Here is a 23708-nt window from a genome sequence, read left to right on the forward strand (position 1 = left end):
TAACCTAAGTCGCAAAGCCAAAACCGATTTAAGTGACTAGTTTTCATCACCTGGAGACTCGGAGTAGGCATATAACTAGTTATACCACTGCTACTTGGTGAATTAACTGTATCAGAGTTGATAAAGTAAAATAAACCAAATGTCATTCCAGTCCTTAAGGAATTAAAGAACTTGGCGTTTTCCCCTAAAACCTGTCACCAAACCCCTTATTAACGATGTTTGAAAATAGACTACTTGTCTGTAGAAATGCAGTAGCATTTCCTTGTTCACATATGTTTAGTTGTTGAGAATTTCACATTTAATACCAAACCTCCAGTTATATCAGGCAGAAAAATCCTCAAACTATAAAGATAATACATGGACAGGAGTAGGCCCCCCTCTATAAAGTGTCTAACCTGTCTTTATTTTTTCACACTGCTTTTGCATGTTGTTGTTGTACTTCTGTAGAAATAGAGGCGGTTACTTGTCTCTAAGAAGAGACACACTGGTTAATCAAGTTGCCCTTCGGGTCCATATCACATATTTACTTACAGAGTTGTCACATGAGGTACTTGCTCCAGTATAAACGTGTTCCTTGAGTAACCTCAGACATTCTCAGATAATCCATTTAGTACTAGAGGAGAAAGGATTATCACTGTGGTATGGTTTGTGTTTTGTTTTGTTTGGTTGTTTTTTAGCAAATAACCCATATTTTACAGCCACAAAAATTCAGTATAAGTCCTGTTTATTTTATTTATGTTGATAATTGCTTTGTCACAAGTGTATCTGTTCTCATTTGGGTAAGATGCACAAACAGTATCATAGTCTCCACTGTGGATTCTTTGTTAATTCCTTGCATAAAGTAGTTCCGGCTGTCATTCCTGCAAATACGTATTTTGAAGAAAAATTAATTTGCCTAGTCACAAGAAAATAATCGTGGAAGCAGCTGTATATGATGAATACAACCCTGCTACATTTTCAAAGAATACCTTTTGGTCAGTGATTATAGATGCTGTTAGGCATAATTTAGAAGCTACATGATCTTTTTTCCAGTTGAGGATGGACTTCCCTTTCCAAACTCACAGCTAGTACCAAAGGTCTCAAGTTCACTAGACTATCTTCATTGTCTCTCCAAAAGAGACAAAATGTGAGAGCATGCAAACAAACAGTAGTTTCATTTGAAGTCATTTCAGTTAATCTATTTTTATTTAAAAATATGTTGACCTCAGGTTTGCTGGCCACAGAGCAAATGCACTTGCTCTGCCCTTTCGCTTGAGGAAGCTGTTGTAGGGACTAGTTTGTGGTGGGTTTTAGTTTTGTTTTGTTTTTTAATTATTTTTTTTTTTTTTTAATTCTTTTTCCCTAAATAGGAACAATACTGTTTGGGCCTTAGAGGATGTAGCTTAGCTGTGGAATTCTTATTGATGTTAATGATTATCAGGGCAAAATGTGTTCCTTTTTTCCCCATGCATAATATGAGACCCCAGTTCAACTGAAACTTTAGACTGTATTACTGATTAAGACTGTGTGACTAGTCTTCTGGGGCTTGAGGAATTCTTATGTATGCATGAGTTCTTTCTTTCTATACTGTGAAGAAGTGGGACACACAAAATGAAAGATTTTTTTTTTCTTTTCTGTTAAATCTGAAAATATTTGCAAGAGTCTGCAGTTTTAATTTGCTTCTCTGAAACCCTTATTGGGTATCTCCTTTGTACTTTACTCTTTGAAAAATGCAGTTGTTAAAAATTGAATCAGAGATCCAAATTTTCTAGTTATTATGGTCAATTTCCTTCCAGACATCCTTAGTAGGGAACCTTGGTTTCCTTATTATCAATGAATGATATAGTTAAAAAACTATTATTTAAATCTCATGCCAATATTTCAATGTTCTTTTCCTTTTCTCTTTTTCTCTTTCTTTCTCTAAGCCCCTTCTTTGTTCTGTGGGTTTTCTTTTGTAACTCCACCAGACTACAGCTTTGTTCCCCCTTCCTCCACTCCTTTCTGGTCAGGTACTGCTTTACTGCTTTTATATTTCTTCTAAACTTGGTTCTGTTGTTTTCATGTGCAGCAAGCAAGGGAAGGGACGAATCTAATATTTCAGTTCTTCACTGACCAAAAAAACCAAAAAAACAAAAAGAAAGAGTTGTTATGTGTTATTCCTGAAGTATAACAAAAATCAAACTCTAAAACTTGTGTGAAAATGTATTTCACTATAAGCAGTTTCAACAGGCAGTTGCAAAGCTCAATATGAGCACCGTATTCAGTGAATGATCACTTGATCTTCAATTGTTATCTAGTTGTCATCTATGAACTTATATGTGTCTTAATGCATTTATTCAAATGCACAAACCTGGAAATTTCACTGCTTGTAGATAAATAATACATTCGTCCCATCCCTGCAGCAAACCATACTGCAGCAGCATCTTAGAATGCAGTAGCTTTTGTGCAGAAAATGCTTTCTTTAAACTCTGCATTAAAATTGTTAATTTTGCCCGTTTTCTAAATATTGTTTTCTTTGTTCTCATTTAGCCATCTTTGCTTCTAATAGATTTGAACCTTTTAAACTAAGAGACTGCATAAATTTTTAAAGTAGTAGCAGCAGTGATAGTCTCAATTAGTGCTTTGGCTTGGGCTTGCTCTCGTCTCTAACATCTTCTCTTCAAAGAGGTGAACTACACCACTGGACCATTCAAGAAGCATTTTGCTGGTAGGAAGGTAAATGCCTTCAAGGACCATATGGGAAGGAGCCACCACTGTTGAGAACACAGCATTTACACATTACACTGATACATCTATGTGTAAAGGCGGTGGAGAACTTGTCCTAGGCTGTGCAAATCAGGACTGAGGCTGGCTTTTGCTCTAGTTAAGGGAGGTGTCTAGCTTGCACATATATAGATGTAGTCACAGTCAAGAACTCTTTAGGGGATCTGAAGAGACAGTATACTTTATGCCTACCCCACAGAGATCGTTCAAATTGCTGAGTCCTTTGATATGGATTCTTGAGGCTCTGTATTTTCTAGAGGGGAAAAGGGTGTAGGTGGCAGCTCAGTAGCAGAATGGTCAGTGTGCTTACATTTTGAATGTTTGAGTCCTCAGTTGCTCACTGGTTTGGAGTCTGTTTCTTCCATTTATATCTCTTACGGATTTTTTTGGGGGGCAGATACTTTTATTTCTTTTCAGTAGTCACACCACTGACTGAGAATCTGAGCTTTAAGGCACTCTTCCAGTTTGACATTTAGTTACATAAAGGGTCCCATCTGTAGAAAAGATTAGAAAGCCATTCTGGTATAGCTGTTTATCCTGTGGTCATGGCATTGAACTGGAATATCTGAAGCACTCACCTGATTTGAATCAGAGAACATAAAATATTTTAAGTTTTACCCTTTGTTGTAGGTAAATACTATGAGCTTCTGCCCTCTTGGGCAAAAATAGATGATGTCTTTTTTCCATTCAGCTCTGCAGTACTTGATCCAAGTCTTAGTGAAACTGGTGTCACTTCCATGAAAACTAAGTTGTGAAGGGGCTTACAGTTACTCTAGAGTTATTCTGACTCAGAGTTACTTTGCACCTACCACACATTCCCATATATTCTCATATATGGTTTCAACAGATTATTTTTTCCTATGAAAAACTTCTTTATCATAAAATTCTGATGTAATTAACAATAAGTAAGGATTTAATGTCTTGCGTATGACAATATGCAGTGTAAAGTATTTCTTTATACAAGTACAAAATGTTAAAGGAAAATACTGCTTAGTAACTCAATGTAAGCTTATCTACCTATTTGAATGGAATTCCATATTTTGATAGGCTACATTACTTGATATATTCGTTGTAAAACTACCTTAGAGAAGAATTTACTTACATTAAGTGAACATATACTTATTTCTTGATATTGCAAGTATTTTTCTTCAGAGCTGGCTTAGTCCTGCTGGTAGTAAAGTTAGAGAAGGGTTAAGTCAGCTACTGAGCACTACTGGAGGTGCTGCCTATGTTTGCTTAATAAAACCAAGTTTTAGTTTGACAAAGCAAGTGGATGTACATTGCTTTAAGGAGCATGGAAGCCAATACACGAGAGCAACCCTTAGGGAATATGGCTGCAGAATTACACGGAGGCCATACCACAAGGAGAGAGAGAAAACCACTCAGCTTCTATAATGATACACTGATCCTTGTGGAATTTAAGCACAGGCAGAAATGTGAGCTAGAGTAGCCTGCTTATGACATCATGGAACCTTTTGTTTACACCCCAGTTCCTTCATCAGTGGCCTAAACTGGTATGGAAATTCATTTGCAGCACATCTATCTCACTGTAAGTGAGAAACTTTTCCAGCATACCCTAGTATGCTGACTACAGTCCCCTGTCTTTCTTCTCCTGCTGTTTGCAGAAGGAAAAGCTTGGTTAAACAAAAGTGTACTTTTCTCATTCACATATGTACTTTTTTTTCACCTGTCAGATGTGTCACTCTATTTCCTGTTAATCCTCTGAGTATCTTCCTCATAATACACAAGGTTTATTTATTTCCACTTTGGTAATAGCTTCTTTTCTATTTTCTTACTTTTTACATTTTTCCTCTTTAATGTCTCATTCACATTCTCCTGTTGGACACTTTCTTTCAATCAATCTCTGTTAGTTCGATTCTCTTCTCCCCTCCTCATTCTCCCTGCAGCTGTCTTCTTTCTCTCCTTTCCATAAAGTTTATTCCTGCTCCCATCTGTACCAGTGTCCCTTTCACATGATGACTGTGTTCTCTCAAATTTTATTTATCCTGGGACAACTATAATTGGGAATTCATGGCTGATAGGCTCTACTCAAGTTGGATTTGTGACTCTATCACCAGATAGATGCAGTTAATATTTTTTCCAAAATCAGCACTGTTATTTTCCTATATTCCACCACTCAGATGACTTCCTTTTCTATTTTTCCTAGCACAAGCATCACTTCTAATTGAAAATATGGATTTTGGATTCTAAATTAATCTAAATTCTGCTGGTTTCTGTCTCAATACTTTTGGAGATAACATGGCTTTGATTTTTCATCCTACTTTATCCTTTTCCTCTCTTTCTTCACAGCTAGAAAAGTAGTTAGAAGTCCTCCTTCCATCCCCCTCCCCCGCCATCTGCTCCTATTTCTTTCCTATTTTTTCCCAGTGTTTTCCCTCTTGTATGCATTTCTTCCCTCCTTAGTTGTGGTCCTCCATTCTTTCCCAGATGTGTTCATTTTTGCCTTGTGTAATATCCTTCTTTGTCCCTTTATCTGAATCTGAAGTGATACAGTGATACCCTGCTCCTCAGAATCACTCCTTCCACCCTGAAATGCTTCACCAAATCTGCCACTGAATAGTACTGCACAGCTATAAATAGTTACTGACCTTACAGTCAATAACTGCTGGGTTTGTGGTATGGTTTGTTTTTTGTTGTTGTTTAGGGGTTTTCTTTATTTTGTTTATTTTTGTTTGCTTGCCTTTTTGACCAAAACAATTACTGCCCATGATGCGCTCAACTTATTGCAATGCTGATAAGGTACAGGGCACAACATTCATGTCAGGATCTAAACAAGTAATGTCTACATGTGACTTGCTTAGAGGGGAAAAAGTATGTTTGGTCTTTAATATACTTAATAGATCATCTATCTCGTTACAACTCTACAATGTAAATGTAAGCAATATATTGAGATATATGAGGCTGCCTGGTCTGGTGGGGGCAGTCCCTGACCATGGCAAGGGGGTTGAAGTTGGATAATTTTGAGGTCCCTTCCAACCCAACCCATTCCATTTCATGACCTTGATTCTCTTTTATATGGCATCCTGTATGAAGTATCTGATAAGCATACTCCACATGTGCAGTCTGAAATGTTGGACTAAGCCTAAATGTCATGATATAAGAGGAAATAATCTGTTGCCAAAACTTTTTTTTTTGGGCATTCCATCTTTGTGATATAGCTAATAATACTTTAAAATAGTATTTGTTGTTGTCTTATAATAAATTGTGCTGTCTCTGTAAGCCATATTTGAGTATGCAATGATTTTCATATATTTAATACCATTATGCAAAAGCCTCTGTTTCAATGAAATGTCCCCAATGGGGTCAGAAGAAGTCTTAAAAGCAAGCAGAGTTGAAACCCTCAAGAGCTTCTAGCTCATTCGCGATGTTCTCTGTTCCTGATTTACATAAAGACTACTAGCTCTGAACTTACAGCATTACACTGTTGCAGGCATGCTAAAACTAGAATCTGAGTGTTATTTTCTAAAAAGGATTAGAAATTTTAAAGACATTTGAAAGGGTTTTGAGAAAAAATATTATTTAAATGTACATTATATCAAGTCATTCATCAGTATTGTATGATAAATTGTTCTGAGATCTCAGCAGGAAGATTTACAAGCTGCTTGTGCTTGTAAACTGCTATCTTCAGTGACTTACATAGGAAAACAATGACATTATTGGGGAAAAAAAAATACTAAAAAGGAATGCTTTGTCCAAATTATCCAACTACAAAATGGAGCAGAATAGTAGATTTTTTTTTTTTTTTTCCTAACTTGCTGAGGTCAAAGGCCTTTATCATTTAGGTGTCATGTCCACTTTCCTCCTAGTGGAAGAGCTGAGGATTTGTTTTGCAAATTTGATCATGCTGCATTAGGGTTGAAAACACAATTTCCTGTAATACTCTACAGGAGAAAGAGGGGGTTGGGTTTTCTGAAATGAGGCTTTCTTTCACATCTGCTTTTAAAAAAAATTTTCACAACTATTTAGGACTTAAAATGTCTGTTTAAGTTGGCAAAATGCTTATATGTTGATGGAGTTTTAAAAATTATATTGGTTTCATTGAAATGTAGGAAAAAAATGACGTAAAATTCATGAAAAGCTTTGTAGAACATCAGCCAGTGTTCATGCAGACTGTAAGAACGAACCATACAAATTTCCTGTGGAAGCTCTTGGTGGTTTTTGCTCATACTGATATTAGCTTCCAATTTTAAGTGCATTAATATTTAACCTGGGAGTTGTTTTGAGAGACCAGCACTTCACTATGTTTTGCTTCATTAGAGGTTTAAAGTTAAATCAGCAGGAAATGCTAATAATACTTTTGGAAAGAAACTAGTGACCTGTAGAACATATTGATGCCTGAAACTGATAGCAAGTTTTATTATGAAGCCCAAAATACAGTAATTGCAAATGTATTTAAGATTTTTGCAGTGGGGGATATTTTATTCATTAGTTTGACTTTTTCCCTAAAAATAAGAACTATCAAATCATGTATAATCTCCTCAACCTTTACACCACTCAACTATAGTCTATTTAGACTTCAGCAAGGACTTTGACACCACCCCCCACAGCAAACTCCTGGCCAAGCTGTCAGCTCGTGGCTTGGACAGCAGCACTCTGCAGTGGGGTAGGAACTGGCTGGAGGACTGAGCTCAGAGAGTGATGGTGAATGGTGCCACATCCAGCTGGCAGCCAGTTACTAGTAGTGTCCCCCAGCGATCAGTGCTGGGCCCAATCCTATTCAGTTTCTTTACTGATGATCTGGACGAGGGGATTGAGTCCACCATTAGTAAATTTGCAGATGACATCAAGCTGGGAGCAGGTGTTGATCTGTTAGAGAGAAGGGCTCTCCAGACAGACCTTGAAAGGCTGGAGAGATGGACAGATTCCAACATGATGGCATTTAACAAGGGTGCTGCACTTTGGTCACAACAACCCCATGCAATGCTACAGGCTGGGGTCAGAGTGGCTGGAGAGCAGCCAGGCAGAAAGGGACCTGGGGTTACTGGTTGACAGCTGGCTGAACATGAACCAGCAGTGTGCCCAAGTGGCCAAGAAGGCCAATGGCATCCTGGCCTGCATCAGAAATAGTGTGGCCAGCAGGAGCAGGGAAGTCATTCTGCCCCTGTACTCAGCACTGGCTAGGCCACACTTGGAGTACCGTGTCCAGTTCTGGGCCACTCAGTTTAAGAAGGACATTGAGACACTTGAACATGTCCAGAGAAGGGCAACGAGGCTGGGGAGAGGTCTTGAGCACAAGCCTTATAAGGAGAGGCTGAGGGAGCTGGGATTGTTTAGCCTGGAGAAGAGGAGGCTCTGGGGAGACCTAATTGCTGTCTAGAACTGCCTGAAGGGTGGTTGTACCCAGGTGGGGGTTGGTCTCTTCTCCCAGGCAACCAGCACCAGAACAAGAGGACACAATCTCAAGCCGTGCCAGGGGAAGTTTAGGCTTGAGGTGAGGAGAAAGTTCTTCACAGAGAGAGTTGTTAGCTGTTGGAACAGGCTGCCCAGGGAGGTGGTGGAGTCATCGTCCCTGGAGATACTCAAGAGGGGATTGGACATGGCACTTCGTGCCATGGTTTAGTTACAAGGCGTTGGGTGACAGGTTGGACTTGGCAATCTCTGAGGTCTTTTCCAACCTTATTGATTCTATGATTCTATATTTAAACCTTCTGGATCTGGATTGTTAAATACTTTCACATCTGCAGAAATGTAATGCCAGTGTATGTTGTTATGAAATTGGTTTGTGTTTTACAGTACTGCTATTTACATTACCAGCTTTCAACTAACAAACCCTAATAATATCAAAATCTGTTTCATTTCAGTGCTAAGCCCGAAGGTGATAGGCATTGCCATAGCCAGGTATGACTTCTGTGCAAGAGACATGAGAGAACTGTCCTTACTGAAAGGGGATGTTGTGAAAATTTATACAAAAATGAGTGCGAATGGCTGGTGGAGAGGTGAAGTAAATGGAAGGGTAAGGTGGTTTTTTTATTGTTTTTTTTTCCTTCCTTTGTCTCATTTCTGCCTTCACTGACATGCATTTTGAAAAAAAAGAAAAAAAAAAAAGGTGTGTTCCTACACCGTAAACCTCCTTTGTGTATTTGAATTCACAAGATACAACATGTTCCCATCTGTGTTTCATAGGAGTCAGGCAGAACTCTTGCCAGGCCACTTTCCCAACATCTAAATTAATTGGTTATTTAATATTAGCTACCAGGTGGAATATTTGGGCAAGATGGTATGGCTGGAAAATAACCAGGGTTAGCAGCACAGCTACAGCTGAGCTCTCTGGAAGTGTTTCACATGTGTTTTGAAGTTCCAAAGCTCAGGTTTCTGGTGCTATAGAAATCTAGCAGTTTGACACTGAATGATTTCCACATTGTTGTGCTAGATTACAATGATGCAGTAGAATCAGGCACCTTTTCTATAGGATTTCTATAAATGACTTGTATGAAGTGGCATGTTTAGCAGGGAGTTTATCAAAGTCACTTCATGCTGCACTCAGAGACTTTCATGGAAGTAAAGTTTCCATTTTGACCTTTAAAGACTGTATTGTTTCATTGCTTCTTAATTCAGATTAGTCAGAATGTATTTGAGGTTGTGTCTAAAGGGCCAAGGTGCAGGGTGAACAAGAGTAAATTGGCTGGAAGCTGGAAATGAAAGTTGCAAGTCGGGGTGAAGCAGATGTCCAGATTGTACTGCCTTAGGCAATTTGGAAACCTTTTGTGTGTGTGAGCCTGGTTATGACCTTAAATTGAAATGGTTAGTTAGAGAAGACAAACAGGGAGGCAGAATAAATAGCTCATCCTATATGCACTTTACATGTGGTTAAAACTAAGCACCTTGTTCTAAGGCATCTACCCACATTCTAAAGGATGCCCTGTAATACACTGGCATTGTTTCCAATAGCTTTTGCAACCTGGACTTCAGATCATAAGCTCACCTCTGGACATATGTTGGCATATGTATGCAGTTATTCCTTCCAGTCATGCCCTAGGTTTTGTTTTGAAGACTTTGAGTGTTAAATTGACTTGAGTACAAAGAAGTCTGAGTGAAAAACATGAAGTGGAGTAGATGAGACAGTAAGAAATATATGGCATTGCTTCCTTATACGAGTTTTATAATCCTCATTTGACACATCATTAATTTCAGAATGGAGATAGCATAATAACTTATGATGTATAAAGTACTGCCCTCCCGGTTACTAAAAAACTTGTATTGGTGGCAATGGAGTTTAACTCCATGTAATCAAATCAGTCACTATTTCCTTTGTAAGAGGTTTCCCTGGACCTGACTGATGTCTGTTAAATATTTAACAGCTCATTCAAGAAATGAAAATAATAGCAGCCTGCCTGTAGTGAAACTACTTCTGCATTTCTAGATATTTCGTCTGAATGTGTAGACTTCAAATTGGGGGAAAGAATAGTTTATTTATAGTTTATATAGGGGTGTGTGTGTATGTTTGTGTTTTTTGGGTATTTATGTGTGGGGCTTGTTTGTTTGTTTTTGTGGGAGGACAGGTTTAATTTCCAAATTGTCATATCTGCAAGTTACTATTTTATTTAGGGTACTTACCTTAACTGTGACAGATCAGTTAAGTTTATATTTGCAATCTTCTTATGTTTACTGAGCAGACTCATCCTTGTCTTGCCTACTTCAGCCATTAAAAAAAAAGCCAGAAACACATCATGTATTATTTTCTTCTGCTTTTCCCATTTTGTAGGTGGGCTGGTTTCCATCAACTTATGTTGAAGAGGACGAATGAATTAAAAACTTTCCTTTGCTGACCAGCAGTTTCAGGGATTGTTAAAAATTTAGCATCTTCAAAGTATTATTGGTCTTATTAAGTATTTTAACAGAAGCATTTTTGTCTGTCTGAACCTTCCAGTCTTAATGTTGGGATGTACAAAGTTTTTGCTGACAGATGATTGCCTTGCCCAGAGCTGTGCAAGAAACAACCTGCTGGTTTGCCGTCACTGGGGATCAGTACAAAGACCAACCCTCACCTCCCAGAAGATCTCTGGAAAACAAATTTCTTTATGCTTCTTTTCATTTCACCCTGTACTATGAATACGAGCTGTGGCTGAATATTTAATAAGTCTCTTCTAGCTAACATCTGTGATGGTACAAGGCGATGAAGGCTCATGATTCCTTATCACTGCATGCAGAAAACAGAGTTCATTTATTCCAGTGGGCATAAAGTATAGTCAGTAGATTTGCCTTGAAACATCAGACTACTTCACTTATCACCTTACAAATAGTTTTATACTTACAAAAAACATTCTGAAGGAAATATCTAGTAAACATGAGTAGCATTCATGCATGTGTAATTAGTTGACTGACTACTTTGAGGTCCTCCCTAAATCTTCTAATAATTTGTTTAAAGACAACGTTTCAAAAAGTGTAGTGATGTGGTATTGCTTGGGAAAGCAGCCACAAAGTAGAATTGTGGGATCCTTCCTTTGTCATCCCAAGCCTTTTCGTGGGAGGCTTTTTCATTTAAGCAGTTGATCATAAAAGTGCAACTGAGGGTAGTCATGACAAGATGAGTTTTAAAAATTTCAGCATTAAAATTAAGTATTGTAGACCTGTTCTGTAGGAGAATGTACTAACGCAAGATGATGTCACTTCTCAAGGACAAAACTATTCATCTTACCCTTTGGATTGATTCAGATGAATGTTGATGCTTCCAACTTCGAACAGTCTTCCTAGTTAGGAGAGTTTTTGGTACCCTTTCTTATCTTGCTCCCTGGGATGTTAATGGCAGTTCAGTGAGAGGCCTTGTTGAATTGTTGTAAACATTCACAAGGAAAAATGCATCTATTTTAGCTAGATTGAAACATCAGGGCTTGTAAAGTGGTGTTCACCCCTTGATGAGGCAATGTTTTAATATGTTTATGGAGAGTCAGAAGTGTTATAGTTACAAGCAAAAATAGATGTGGGTGATGCCGTCAGATGTGCAGTTTCAAATATTTAGATAATTTCTAACCTGGCTTAAAAACATCTAAGAAATTCAAGCTCTTATATGCATTTTCTTTCTTGCGTAGCATTGAACAATCAAGGAAGTTAATTTACCCTGTATCACATCCTCTGTTTTGCTTTTCCCTGTCATCTTTCCCTGTAGGTGTCTTGCAGTGAGTGTGCATAGACACTCCATGATTTAACACTGCAGTATTTCCTGCCTTACAAGCAATGTAATATCCGTTGTTTGTCTATACACTGCTAGTACATATTGCATTCTTTTTGGCTGTCCTCAGTGTTCTTTGGTTGTGTGTGTGGTGTGTTTTGTTTTGTGGTTTGTGTTTTGTTTGTGTTTTTTTTTTTTCCTGGCTGCCTTCTGGCCATCAGGAAGAACCAAGTCCAGCACAGAGATTTTACAAGAAACCCCTTCATCTCTGCAGCTGACTTACCCATCTGTTGGACCCAGCATACACTACTGGGTGACCAGGTGAAAAAGGGGGTCTCCTAATAAGAACTCCTCCTCCCATTGTGAGCTTGAGCCTTGTAGGTGAAACTCTGCTGATGATCTAATTTATCAAAGATTTACCTCAAAATTATGTAAACTGTGATTGTGTTGAGTACATTACTTGATGGAACAATTGAGAGCATTTGTAAATATGTAGATGATGCATAAAACATATTTTGTAAATTATGTGTACAGCAGTGTGAACTAGAGTCTTTGATCATGTTTTGCCATGCAGTTTTATTGTCTAATACGAGCTTAATCTTACATTCCTTAAGTAGACAAAACTGATGCGTTTTGCGTGCTCAAGGGATAGAGGAATAGGACCTAGTTTTGTAAAGTGTTTAGTGCTTTGCTGTCACACAGTTCTGAGAAGAGGCAGTTTAGTTCAATATGAGTTGAGAAATACATCATTTATTTTCAACAGCTTGGTTGTAGAATCATTCTCAGTAATCTCTATCATAAAGTTGCTGTAAAGCCTTTAAGCAATTGCTGAGTCCAGTAATCAGCCCTGGAGAAGAATGAAAGCCATAGTTAAACTTAAGTTTTGTGGCATAAATCTACATATCATTGTCTGTGTTTAATGCCCTGTATTTATTGAGTTAATGCTGCATTTTAAACTATATTTTCAGTACCAAAGACTTCCTAAATATTCTGGAGTGTCTTGTTCATGTGCTGCTTTTGCCTGTGTAGAGGTTTTGTTGTCATGCAATAATGGAGTTACAGTACTTTTATTTTGTACTATTTTGTAAATATGTTAAATATAATAAACTGGTTAATTTTTTTTGTTTAATGATATGTGTCAAAATGTGTGGTTGGTTGGTTAGTATGAAGTTTGTGCTCCATTTGTCTAACCTTGCTGTGAGGCAAAGTTGATGATGTTCTGTTTTGGTTTTCCAGACCTATATAATCCTTGTTTAGCTGTATAACCGAGTTGTCTGTATAAATGGGATAGTAGAGCTTTCCTTGACAGCTTTTTTATTGTCAGGATAATTTGCCTTCTGCAACATCTAGAAAGTTTTTTCTGGTCTGTGTGGTTTTGTTTGTTTGTTTTTAAGCTAGGGAGAACATTGTGAAATCAGTCACATACTATTTATTTTTATCTGTCAGAGAAGACACTTTTAGTTTTTTGATTGAAAGATGTTGTTCTCTGAAAGTTTCCTTTTCTCTCTCATGTTTCATAGTAAAGTCCTTTCCCTTCCACCTTCTGCTTTCTCTCTCATATGTGAATTAATGCACAAATTCAGGTTGACTTCAGCTCAAATCTGAAAATATATAGTCTGTCTAATTTCATGAGCTACTTGGTAACCTTTTATGGTGTAACCCATTAATGCATTTTTTACAATACAACATTCATTAATATGCATATTAAAATATTTCTGGACAGGTGAATCAATTCAGCAAGGTCAGTGATGATACAATTGCAACATTTCTTCATTGTGCACCTTCTGTGTTTTTAGTAGCAGAGATTTTCTTGTGGAACTGCCCTTCTAAGATAATAATTAAACTTAATGAGGCATTTACACATCTCTACAGATGTAAGGCATAATTTTCCTTTCACCCATGAACATACCACATAACTGAAAGTCACACCTAACAAGAGATGCAAAAATATTTCTCAATTAAATTCCCATTAATAATATCACCCTCGGTCACAGGCATTCTCCTTCCCCTTGTATGTGAGGAGAGAAGTGTGTCCTCTGATGGGTGAGAAATAGAGAAATCACTGTAATTAGGGCATAAGAACCACTTGTGACTATTTTCTGAATAAGTTGGGGTTTTTTTTTTGGTTGTAAGTGGAAGTGTATTTGAGAATCTCACCTTGAAAAAAAACACATCTGACTTGAATAACAAAAATTATGCCAGCCAGGATACAGCTCCCCTTTGCCAGTAGATGCCATCTTGAAGAACCATTCTCGAGGTTTTAGCAGATCGTAAAGCTGAGAGGGAGGTGCTCTGTAGAAAAAAAGTGGGACTTGTTTATATAGAATACCTAGGTTTTGTTCTTGTTGACTTTGATGTTCAATGCAAAATTGATTGTTTCCATTTCATGATCAATATTGTCAATGCTCTGGAGAAAGCTCTATAGCACCACATAAAATTTGTGGACCAGCACTGTCACACAGTTTCACCAACTGTGTTGATGCTACAGTAAATGAGTCTGTTTGCTTCAAACTGGGCTGCTGAGAGCCTCATGTCACTGCTTTATCTAAAATTCGAGTTCTCTGTAGAGAGGGCTGCTTATCCCTTTTGAGTGACCCATTGACTGCTCCCTCCTCTTTTATTGCAGTGCATAATGTGGAGTATCTCTTTGGTTAGCTTGAGTTAGCTACCTGGTTGTGTCCCCTCCCAACTTCTATTCACTTGCAATGATGGCACAAAGTAAGAAACAGAGAAGGCCTTGATGCTAGGCAATACTGTTCAGTGGTAGCTGAAACATCAGTGTGTTGTCAGTGCTGTATTTGTGGCAGATCTAAACCACAGGTGGTAAGAGCTGGTATGAAGAAAGTTAAGATCACCTTGGCCAGATCCAGTACAGCAGGCACAAAGGTAAAATGATGGGCAGAGATGATGTGTGTGTATGTATAATGCACTGTCCTTTATCAAGCCACAGTACTATGTGTTCTCATCAAGTAGAGTCATTTGGTACAGAACTTTTGAGTCTTGGAATGTATTAATTGAAGAGAAAAGCTAATGCATTCCCTAGCCTTCCTTGAAATGTGCCGTGGAATTTTAGCTCTTAAGTAGATGTCTGCTATATGGAGATGTTTTGAGTGATTTAACTTCATAAAGCTGGGAGATGAGATGTTAATGATAACTGGTTTTTTACAAAATGCTGAAATGCATGATGAATGCATAACTACCTAAAAGAAATATAGAAAGGATTAAGCGTCAGAAATGGACTGCAGAAGGATGATTCCTTGCATTATCTTAGCAGCTTCCTTTTCAAGAACAAAGCGCTGTTTGTTTTTATAGCAAATGAGATTTGGTTTTCTAAATTAGTTTTATAATTCCTGATCTGCTGTAGTGTTTTCTATCCATTCATTATAAGAATCTCTGCTGCTTACATGACTGTGAAGTTAGATTTTACTTAATAATCCTCCTGAAATATTTTGACTTATTGCTGACTTTTTCTGAGCTACCTTTTTTTTAACCCTGGCGGTGTGCTTTTCAAAAAAATGTGAGTTCATTTCAAAATGTTGCCATCTGACCCTTAAGCAAACTCATAGTTACAACAAATGGCAGCTTTGGAGGTGGCTGTTAGCCAGGGGGTATGAGGCTGGTTTGCTTCTTTCAGAACTACTTGTTTGTTTTTTAAATTGTATTTGTTTGGGGTTTTTTTTGTTGTTGTTTTTTGTGAGGGTGTTGTATAAATATTTTTGGGGTGGGTGGGTGTATATTTGTTTGCTTGTTTTGTTTTAATATCAATAGAGTAACATGTAGCTTTAGGAGAGCCAGAAATAAATCATGTCAAAGAAGTTTGTTAGTGCTATTGCACATCTAACAGGTACGGGGTTTAGACATGGATTTTAAGAGGCTCAGGGGAGACCTTGTGGCTCTCTACAACTACCTGAAGGGAGGTTGTAGCCAGGTGTGGGTTGGTCTCTCCTCCCAGGCAACGAGAAACAAAACAAGAGGACACAGTCTCAAGCTGTGCCAGGGCAGGTTTAGGCTGGATGTTAGAAAGAAGTTTTTCACAGGAAGAGTGATTGGCCATTGGAATGTGCTGCCCAGGGAGGTGGTGGAGGTGCTTAAGAAGGGACTGGGTGAAGCACTTGGTGCCATGGTATAGTTGATTAGATGGTGTTGGGTGATAGGTTGGACTTGATGATCTCAAAGGTCTTTTCCAACCTGGCTAATTCTATCCTATCCTAAGTAGTAGTAAAATGTTGATACCATCCCATATATGTTAGAAACAACCTGGTGCGTGATAACTTTTCTAAAAGATTGCCCAAAATGTCAAATGTTTATTGATGGACTGGAAACAGAAATTCTCCAATGCTTCTGTATAGGAAAACTTTGCTAACATGGTGTAGGGATCTAGAACCCATGGACTTGATCCCAGTCTACAACTCTATAAATGTATCTTCAGTTAGTTGTAATTTTGTCCAAAGCAGTTAAAAGTCTTCCTCAGGAAGATGCAGTATGGTGGCAAATCTTTGATGGTCTCAGTCTGTCTATAGGGAGTTAAATTTTATGTTGTGCTCAAGGAAGTGACCTTGGCACAACAAACAAGTTCTTGACAAATGCTACTTTTCCTTGTCTAGAAAAAAATTTTTTAAAATAGTTCATGCAAGCATGGGCTGCGAGTGGGCTGGAGGGTAGGATTTTAACTCACCCAGATACTGCTAAATTGATAATTTATAAAAGCAGATGCAATTAAATGTGAACATTTATGAAATTACAGGTGGAAAGAATTAATGCTGGGCTGACGGGGCTAATTACTGACTAAGCAGCAGTACTGTATTGAAGGACAGGAGGAGAAAAGTAAAAATGAATCATGGACAGAACTTGAGTTAACAAGATTTTAATGTGAAGGTAAATATGGTCTTGGTGTATAGTAGTGGGACCATCATCCATAAAATGTGAAGTAATAAGTTAGTTAATTTCTGGGAAGACATCTGCTGAAGTACTTTCTTTGGTTTTGGGCACTGAATTTTGTATAAGATATAGACTCTTTGAAAATATTCCTGAAGAGACTAACAAAGGAGTGTGAATACACTGGAGTTCTTTAAACTGAATTATATAACAGGCTGAGGGAGGTGGTAGAAATGACATCCACATGAGTAACTGAACTTCTCTCCACAGTCAGTGTATGTAGTAGGAGAAAAAACAAGCTTGAACTGGAGCAAAGAGATTTAGTCTGTAGGGAAATTTTCTGAATATCAAGCTACCTAAGCACAAAATTGTCTGGGAAAACTGGAATCTCCAGCACTGGAGGGTTGTGGTGGGTTGAAATTTCCCCCAGCATTAACTTTTAAGATACAGGTAGCTAAAACATCAGGGATAGTGTATATATATATGGTTAAAAATGCCCAAGATACTTACTGCATGTTCTTTTGGAGCTCCTGTTGTATTATCCTTCTGTAATTGCCTTTCAGCTGTGCAGCACTTCAGTCAGCTGCTAGTGTTTGCCAAAATCTTGGTCTGTTATACCAATATAGTGAAGAAGATACAAGATCTGTGAAGCGATACAAGAAAGGTACTGAGGTGACTCTCCAACACAGAGCTAGCAAGTTGCTAAGTATGCAAAGAGTTTGAGTGTTTGCAAATTAGAGCAACTGGTGCATGTTTAGCTCACAGTAGTGTACAAATGGTGTAAGGCCACAGTCTTAAGTTGGTTCACAGTAGGAAGTATGAGCTAAACACCATTTTTGCTGTTTGTAAGTTTATTTTTGATAGAAAATATCTAGGTTTATTAGTTTATTTTTAATTCTTCATCAGGAATGCATTGTGAAAAGTTTTATTTGGATGTCCTTGTGAGCAGTTTTAATTAATAATAGAATTCATCAAACCATTTAGTGTAGTGACATTAAGTAATAATTAATAAGCCATGTGATGTGTGTCTGCATGAAGTGACAATGATTAACCTGTGACATAACAAAATGTGCCTGGAAAACAACTGGCATGCAATGTGACACCGTTTGTTCTTCCCTGTTTGGCCTTTCTCTGCTCACAAAATGAAACTGGATTCAAACTCATAACCTATTAATGTGACTGGTGTTTGGAACACATATATGGTTCACTACACATCAGCCTGAGCTTTGAGCCTTTTGTCATTGTGGCTGCCTGTTTTGGAGCCAATGTTAATGATCCCACTTTGCCTTCAAGGAGTTGGCAGAATGTCAGGATTTGCTCTACTGATGTAGTATTTTTAAAATAAATTCTCAAAACTGTTATCTATATTACGGACTGTTCTGGTCTTAAGTCAGCTGCCACCTGAGTCACAGCAGTCCAGTTGTAACAGAGGGCTTTTCTCTTTCCCCCCTGCTCCCTTCTGGGTGGACAAGGAGGAGAGGAGCCAGGAAAGCCAAAACATCAGCTGAGATAAGGACAATTTACTACTCTATTGCAGGGATATCAGATTACACAAAGGCAAGACAAAACAACAACAAAAAGCAAAACCCACCCACCCAACCAAAAAAACCCAAGAGAAAAGGAACCTGCATACACAGCAGAGGGAACCTTAGTATCATAGTATCAGTCAGGGTTGGAAAGGACCACAAGGATCATCTAGTTCCAACCCCCCTGCCATGGGCAGGGACACCCCACACTAGATCAGGCTGGCCAGAGCCTCATCCAGCCTGGTCTTAAACACCTCCAGGGACAGGGCCTTAACCACCTCCCTGGATAACCCATTCTAGGGTTTCACCAGGGCTTCAACCTTGAAGAAAAGCACTGCCATGCACAAACTAAAACCTGAACGAAAGGGACAATCCCCATCCTGGAAACTGGGAAGAAACACAAAAACCCTGGAACAGGGAACTTCACAAACTATACAATATATTACAAGTCCCATAAACCCCTGGCAACCCCTTCACTGTCGTACAGTGAGCATGGTGTAGAGTATGCGATTCAGCGTGCTCTGTTGCTCAGCTTAAACCGCGGTGTTTAGACACTGAAGTTAGAGCCATATCTGTATGATGAGATTACATTCACATATTGTGCATTCAGATGTGCATACAGAATATTCTTACTGGTTTATGTGGTTCACCAGTATTTAGAATGTTACAGCTTTTAGATGAAATAAAGAGGGAGGAAAGTATATTTCATTTGTTCAGCCAGTATGCTTACAAAGAATATATGAATCTCCATTTTCCAGACTGAGAGACTTTTCACCAGCTAATGTTAAGTTTTTAGGAGGAGTACCTTGCCTTAGGCATTCATTGCTCAGTATACTTACCAGTGCAAGAAGCATTTAAAGGTTGGGGTTGTTTTTTTTTTTGTTTGATTGGTTTTGTTTCCCCCATACACTGTGTGAAAAATGCTTAGGTAAAGCATTAACTTCAACTTGTTATATATGTTAAAGAAGCTTGGGACACCTTCCAAGCACAGTAACACAATGAAGTATAATCAACCTTTCCTTTTATTTTATTTTATTTTTTAAATGGGCATTTCTTCTAGCTATTTTATTTTTCATTTATTTCCTATATTAGTTTTGATAGCAACTGAACCCAAAATTAGAATCACCTTCTTGGTGCTGGCATTTTTTTTTTAGTTAAGAGTTGATAGGATGCTCTTTGTTTAACTTCTTGTGAGGCTGGGAGGAAGTTTGTTTTGAGACTGAACTGAACACTCACTGTGACATGCTGTTGAGTAATGCAAATTTCCAGAGACTTTATATTATTTCAGAGTATTTTGTACAGTTCTACTTATGTGATTATTTTGATCATGGAACAAAATATCTTGTTATAAGGAAAGGGAAAAGTAAACTGAAATATCCTTTAAATATATCAGGTTACTTTAAAGATCAGAATTCACTATTACACATTCTAGCATAAGCTTCAAAAATGATAAAAATGTCTGAAGCATAGGCCATGAGGGATACAGAATATAGCCAACAACCTCAGAAGCAGCTCAAGGTGCTCAGAACTGATCAATTGTAACTGTGGACCTTTCACTGTCAAAAGGACACAGTCCGATGCAAACTGAAGCCATATGGATCAGTCAAGGTTGTGCTTTAGAGAATTATTCAGCTGCATGAGTTTTAGCAGTGATGGTGCCTGAGGCCATGTTTTAGAGTAAGTCATAGTTCTCTGACAATCACATAAAATAACTGCCCAGGAAATGATATTCCTTCTGCATCTGAAACAAAATGATCTTCAGTGTATAGGGAGGAACACGTCAACATCCTTATATTGCATGAAAGCTGAGGTTGAAGACATGACCCCAAAGTTGCACAGAGGCCTCAGCTTCAATTACTGCAGTGGGAGCTAAGCATTCCTAAGCCTGAGTCTAAAAGCTACAGTAATCCTAGAGTGTCAAAACTAAAGTAGACAAAAAGTCAAGATCTGTTGCTTTTACCCAGCTCTGTTGCCCATTAAAAGAAATGCCTTGAGAGTGGCCTTTTGGAATATGGATGCCTGATATTTTTGACAAAACTGTCTAGGATGAAGAATCTGCTGAAGAAGTTTGAGCAGCATTAATTGTGACTCCATCCTCCCTGTTCAGTGTTTCTGATTATGACTGTAGGTGAAGGACACCAAGGACACCTCCCCCCAACACCCCCCCCCCCCCCCCCCCGATATTTCCACATTTGTTGGTTTGGGTTATAATTTACCTAAAGGGCAACAGAAGCCCTGTTAGCTGAAAAGAGACTGCTCTTTCTCTCTGGTCTTGAATTCTTTAGACAGAAACTAATGTTATTCTTAGAAAATGTATTCATGTTGTGAATTAAAAACCACAGCACACTGAACAGCCCTCTACCTATTTAATTTCATAATAGAAGGTGGTCAACAATGATCTCCCACGTAATAAAGTCAAACAAAATCTTGCACCTCAATCCAAACATTCTAAAATGAAAACCATGTAGTTATCTGTACTGAAGGTGTAGGTCTGTTTGTAGAAATGTTATGCACTAACCGGGTGAACAGAAGTACAGAACTTGGCAATTGAAATCTACAGGTGGTCAGGCAATTTCTTTGAGTGAAACTTGAATGGAACCAGGATTTCTTTATAATACTGCAATTACTGCAGTATTATAAAGAATACTGCAGGATACAGTAAGTATTGCTGGTGATTTGCAATTCACACATTATATTGGGTTGGAAGGGACCCTGAAAGGTCATGTTCTCCCCCCTCTTCCCCTGCCCTGCAGTGAGCTGGGACACTTCCAACTAGATCAGGCTATTTATGAACATTGCTAATTTATGTATATTACAGAAATAATCAACAAGGACTCTAAAACTCTCTCTTTAAATTCCATAGGGCGAAAAATATAAACTCTCCAGGGTAATGGCTGTGACAAAGATTCCACTTGCATTGACTGTATTTCCTTCCTCTGCTGGGAGCAGAAATGGTCAAAGCCAGTCTATTATTCTTTCAGTGGCAAGATCTTTTGACCAGTGAGTGCTGTTCCCTGGAGTGTCTTGGACCAGTGAGTACACACTGGTTAGTAGTTAGATAATTGTTTCCATATTTTTAAAATTCTTCATGTGCCTAAGAATTCCTACTAGGTATACAGAAAGGACAATATAGCAAAAAGCTGCCTGAATGGTAAATGATAATTTTTATTACATTTCTTTTATTTTCATTTCCCCCCCTTTTCTATTTCCCCCTCCTTTTAATTTTTCTTAGGAGCTGTTGAAAAGCATGTGTCCTTTGATGTTACGTATGTTGTCAGAACTAAAAAGTTCTTAGTTCAGTGTCTTGGTGGTTCCTATGTGCTATATGAACTGGTTTTTTGTTTGGTTTGCTTCCTTTGGGGCATGCTGATATGTTACACTGGAGTCAGTGACTGTTCATAGGCATTATTCACAGTAACTGTGAATCCCTTGTAAACATCCAGTACTTCTGCCTGCTTTTGCATACAAATCAATAATCTTTTTGCAACTGAACATATCCTGTAACTTTTAATATGACTAAACAAGCAGCAACATGAAGATACTCTCACCTAAAAACAGGTGTTAGAACTAAACAAATGGTTTTATTGATTCTCTTAGGTTTGATTACAAATGTAGAAAATCCCTACCATGCCTCTTTCTTTGGCTGTGTGAGTTATTAATACAGCATAGGCAAGGCTTTCTTATTAGTTTCTGGTACTTTAAGAACAAATAATATCGTACTTAGACTTAAGGATAGATTCTACAATGCAGTTACATGGGGAAAAATAGGTACTTGTAGTGAAGAGATGACTATCCCAAAGGCTTTTTTTAAATGTCTTTCTCTTCATAATGATGTTGAAACGGATTGATATAGAGAATTTGAAAATTTGTTTGCTGAAGAGAGTATTTATGAGGCCTGTGTGAGTGCCTGAGAGAAATTATCTGTCTGAGTAAGAATGACAAAGCAGTGGGCTTGAATGACAGAGTATTTTTTCAGAGCTGGGTAGAATGCAAAGTGATATTTTAAATTCACTTGTAGGAAAACACCTAAGTTTCCAACTACTGCAAAGCAAGTAACAGTTGATCAGTAAGCTGATGTGTCAGTCAGTGAATTGTGAAGAGCTATTCTAATGATATTTCCATCACTCATTTGCTCTGCTGCTGGCACAAGAACCTTCTGATGTGTTTGGGAATGGTAAGTGCCCAGCATGAAAAGAACAATGTGAAAGTCTGGATTACCCAGTACTGCAGATATGTGGACAAAGTTCACAAGACTTGCGCCAGTGCATTCCAATGTAGGAAGGCAGACACTGCCATGTTAGGAATGCTGCAAGGTGTTTTAAGTCTGTTAACTTAACCTAGTACAGTCCTGTAGAAACAGGTTTCAGGGGAAGCTTTCTATCAATATTCTAATAATTTCTGTGGTGGAATAACTGCTAGGTGGAGGGGCAGAGATTTCTACTAGGACTGGGGAGAGAAGAGATTTAGTTGAGGGGCACCCTACGGGGTACAGCCTAAACTTGTGCTGGAAGAGAAGAGACATAAAAAAACAAAAAAAGGACATGTAATTCTGGCATGCAATGTCCCCGCAGGAAATGTAAGTCAAGTGCACCAATAAATGAAAGAGGAAAATGCCATGGAAGGCAGTAAATCAAAAAGTAATTGATTGGACTATTTAGAGAACTTAATTTCAATTACTGAAAGTGAGACAGTGGCATACTGCAAAAACTGCAGCTCGGAAGGAACGACTTGCAGTACTTTCTGTTCAGCCTTCTTCATCACTTTCCAGAAAGGGTGTGCTGGAGCAGCACAGCAGCTGACCCTGGAGGACATGGCCTTATTCTTCATTTTGATACACTGGATAGCTTCAGCGTTTTCAATACCCTGTCAGCTTAAAATTAGTTTTAAACTGAAGAATGAGGCCATTAAAGCCTTGGTTTGGTGTGAATGGAAAATCCCTAGGAACACTGTTCTTCTCTGGTTAGTGCTGAAGCTCCTTGGGTACTGAGGCCACCCTAGTATCAAATCCCTGTAACTACCATGTCTATTTGGTTTTGGGGCCTGTACTATATTAAATGCTTATTAGAAATAAATTAGGGCCAGTCAAGCTACTGATAATTCCAGCAAAGTCATACATTGCTGTCACCTCTCCTACATTTTTCACTAATGATTTCATGTTCGATTTTGGTTACATTTTAACATTTTCAATTGAAATGGCAATTATTCTTTGTCAGAACCCAGCGATTACTCTTGTCAGAAAGACATATGATGCATTAGCTTAAGGGCAATTGCTAATAACTACACAGGTGACATTCAGTTACATAGGATGGGCAACTCTACATATATCTTTGTCAAGTGGTCAGGGTTTGCATACCCTGCGGCTTACTCTGTTTGGAACTGCTGCCCAACTAAGTGTGCAAAACCAAACTGAAACAAATTTCAGTATGGCTTTGGTACCA

The 23708-nt window shown here is 38.2% G+C and overlaps 1 protein-coding gene across 6 annotated transcripts in view; it reads left to right on the forward strand.

Annotated features, from left to right (window-relative positions):
- The window catches only part of VAV3 (vav guanine nucleotide exchange factor 3), a 184215-nt gene extending 171217 nt beyond the window's left edge, over positions 1-12998 (forward strand). For 5 of the 6 annotated variants that reach the window (XM_068140975.1, XM_068140971.1, XM_068140973.1 and 2 more), the window contains 2 exons: positions 8565-8716; positions 10466-12998. In XM_068140975.1, the coding sequence (XP_067997076.1) occupies positions 8565-8716; positions 10466-10507 (194 nt within the window). In that variant the 3' untranslated portion in view covers positions 10508-12998. Of the gene's footprint in view, positions 1-1904; positions 1989-8564; positions 8717-10465 lie in introns of all 6 variants that reach the window. The other variant, XM_068140977.1, reaches the window with a different exon arrangement.
- Positions 12999-23708: the final 10710 nt, after the last annotated feature.

This window comes from Melanerpes formicivorus, unplaced genomic scaffold (assembly GCF_026170545.1).
Source record: "Melanerpes formicivorus ecotype bairdi unplaced genomic scaffold, bMelFor1.0.p_v2 SCAF_7, whole genome shotgun sequence".
NCBI lineage: Eukaryota > Metazoa > Chordata > Aves > Piciformes > Picidae > Melanerpes > Melanerpes formicivorus.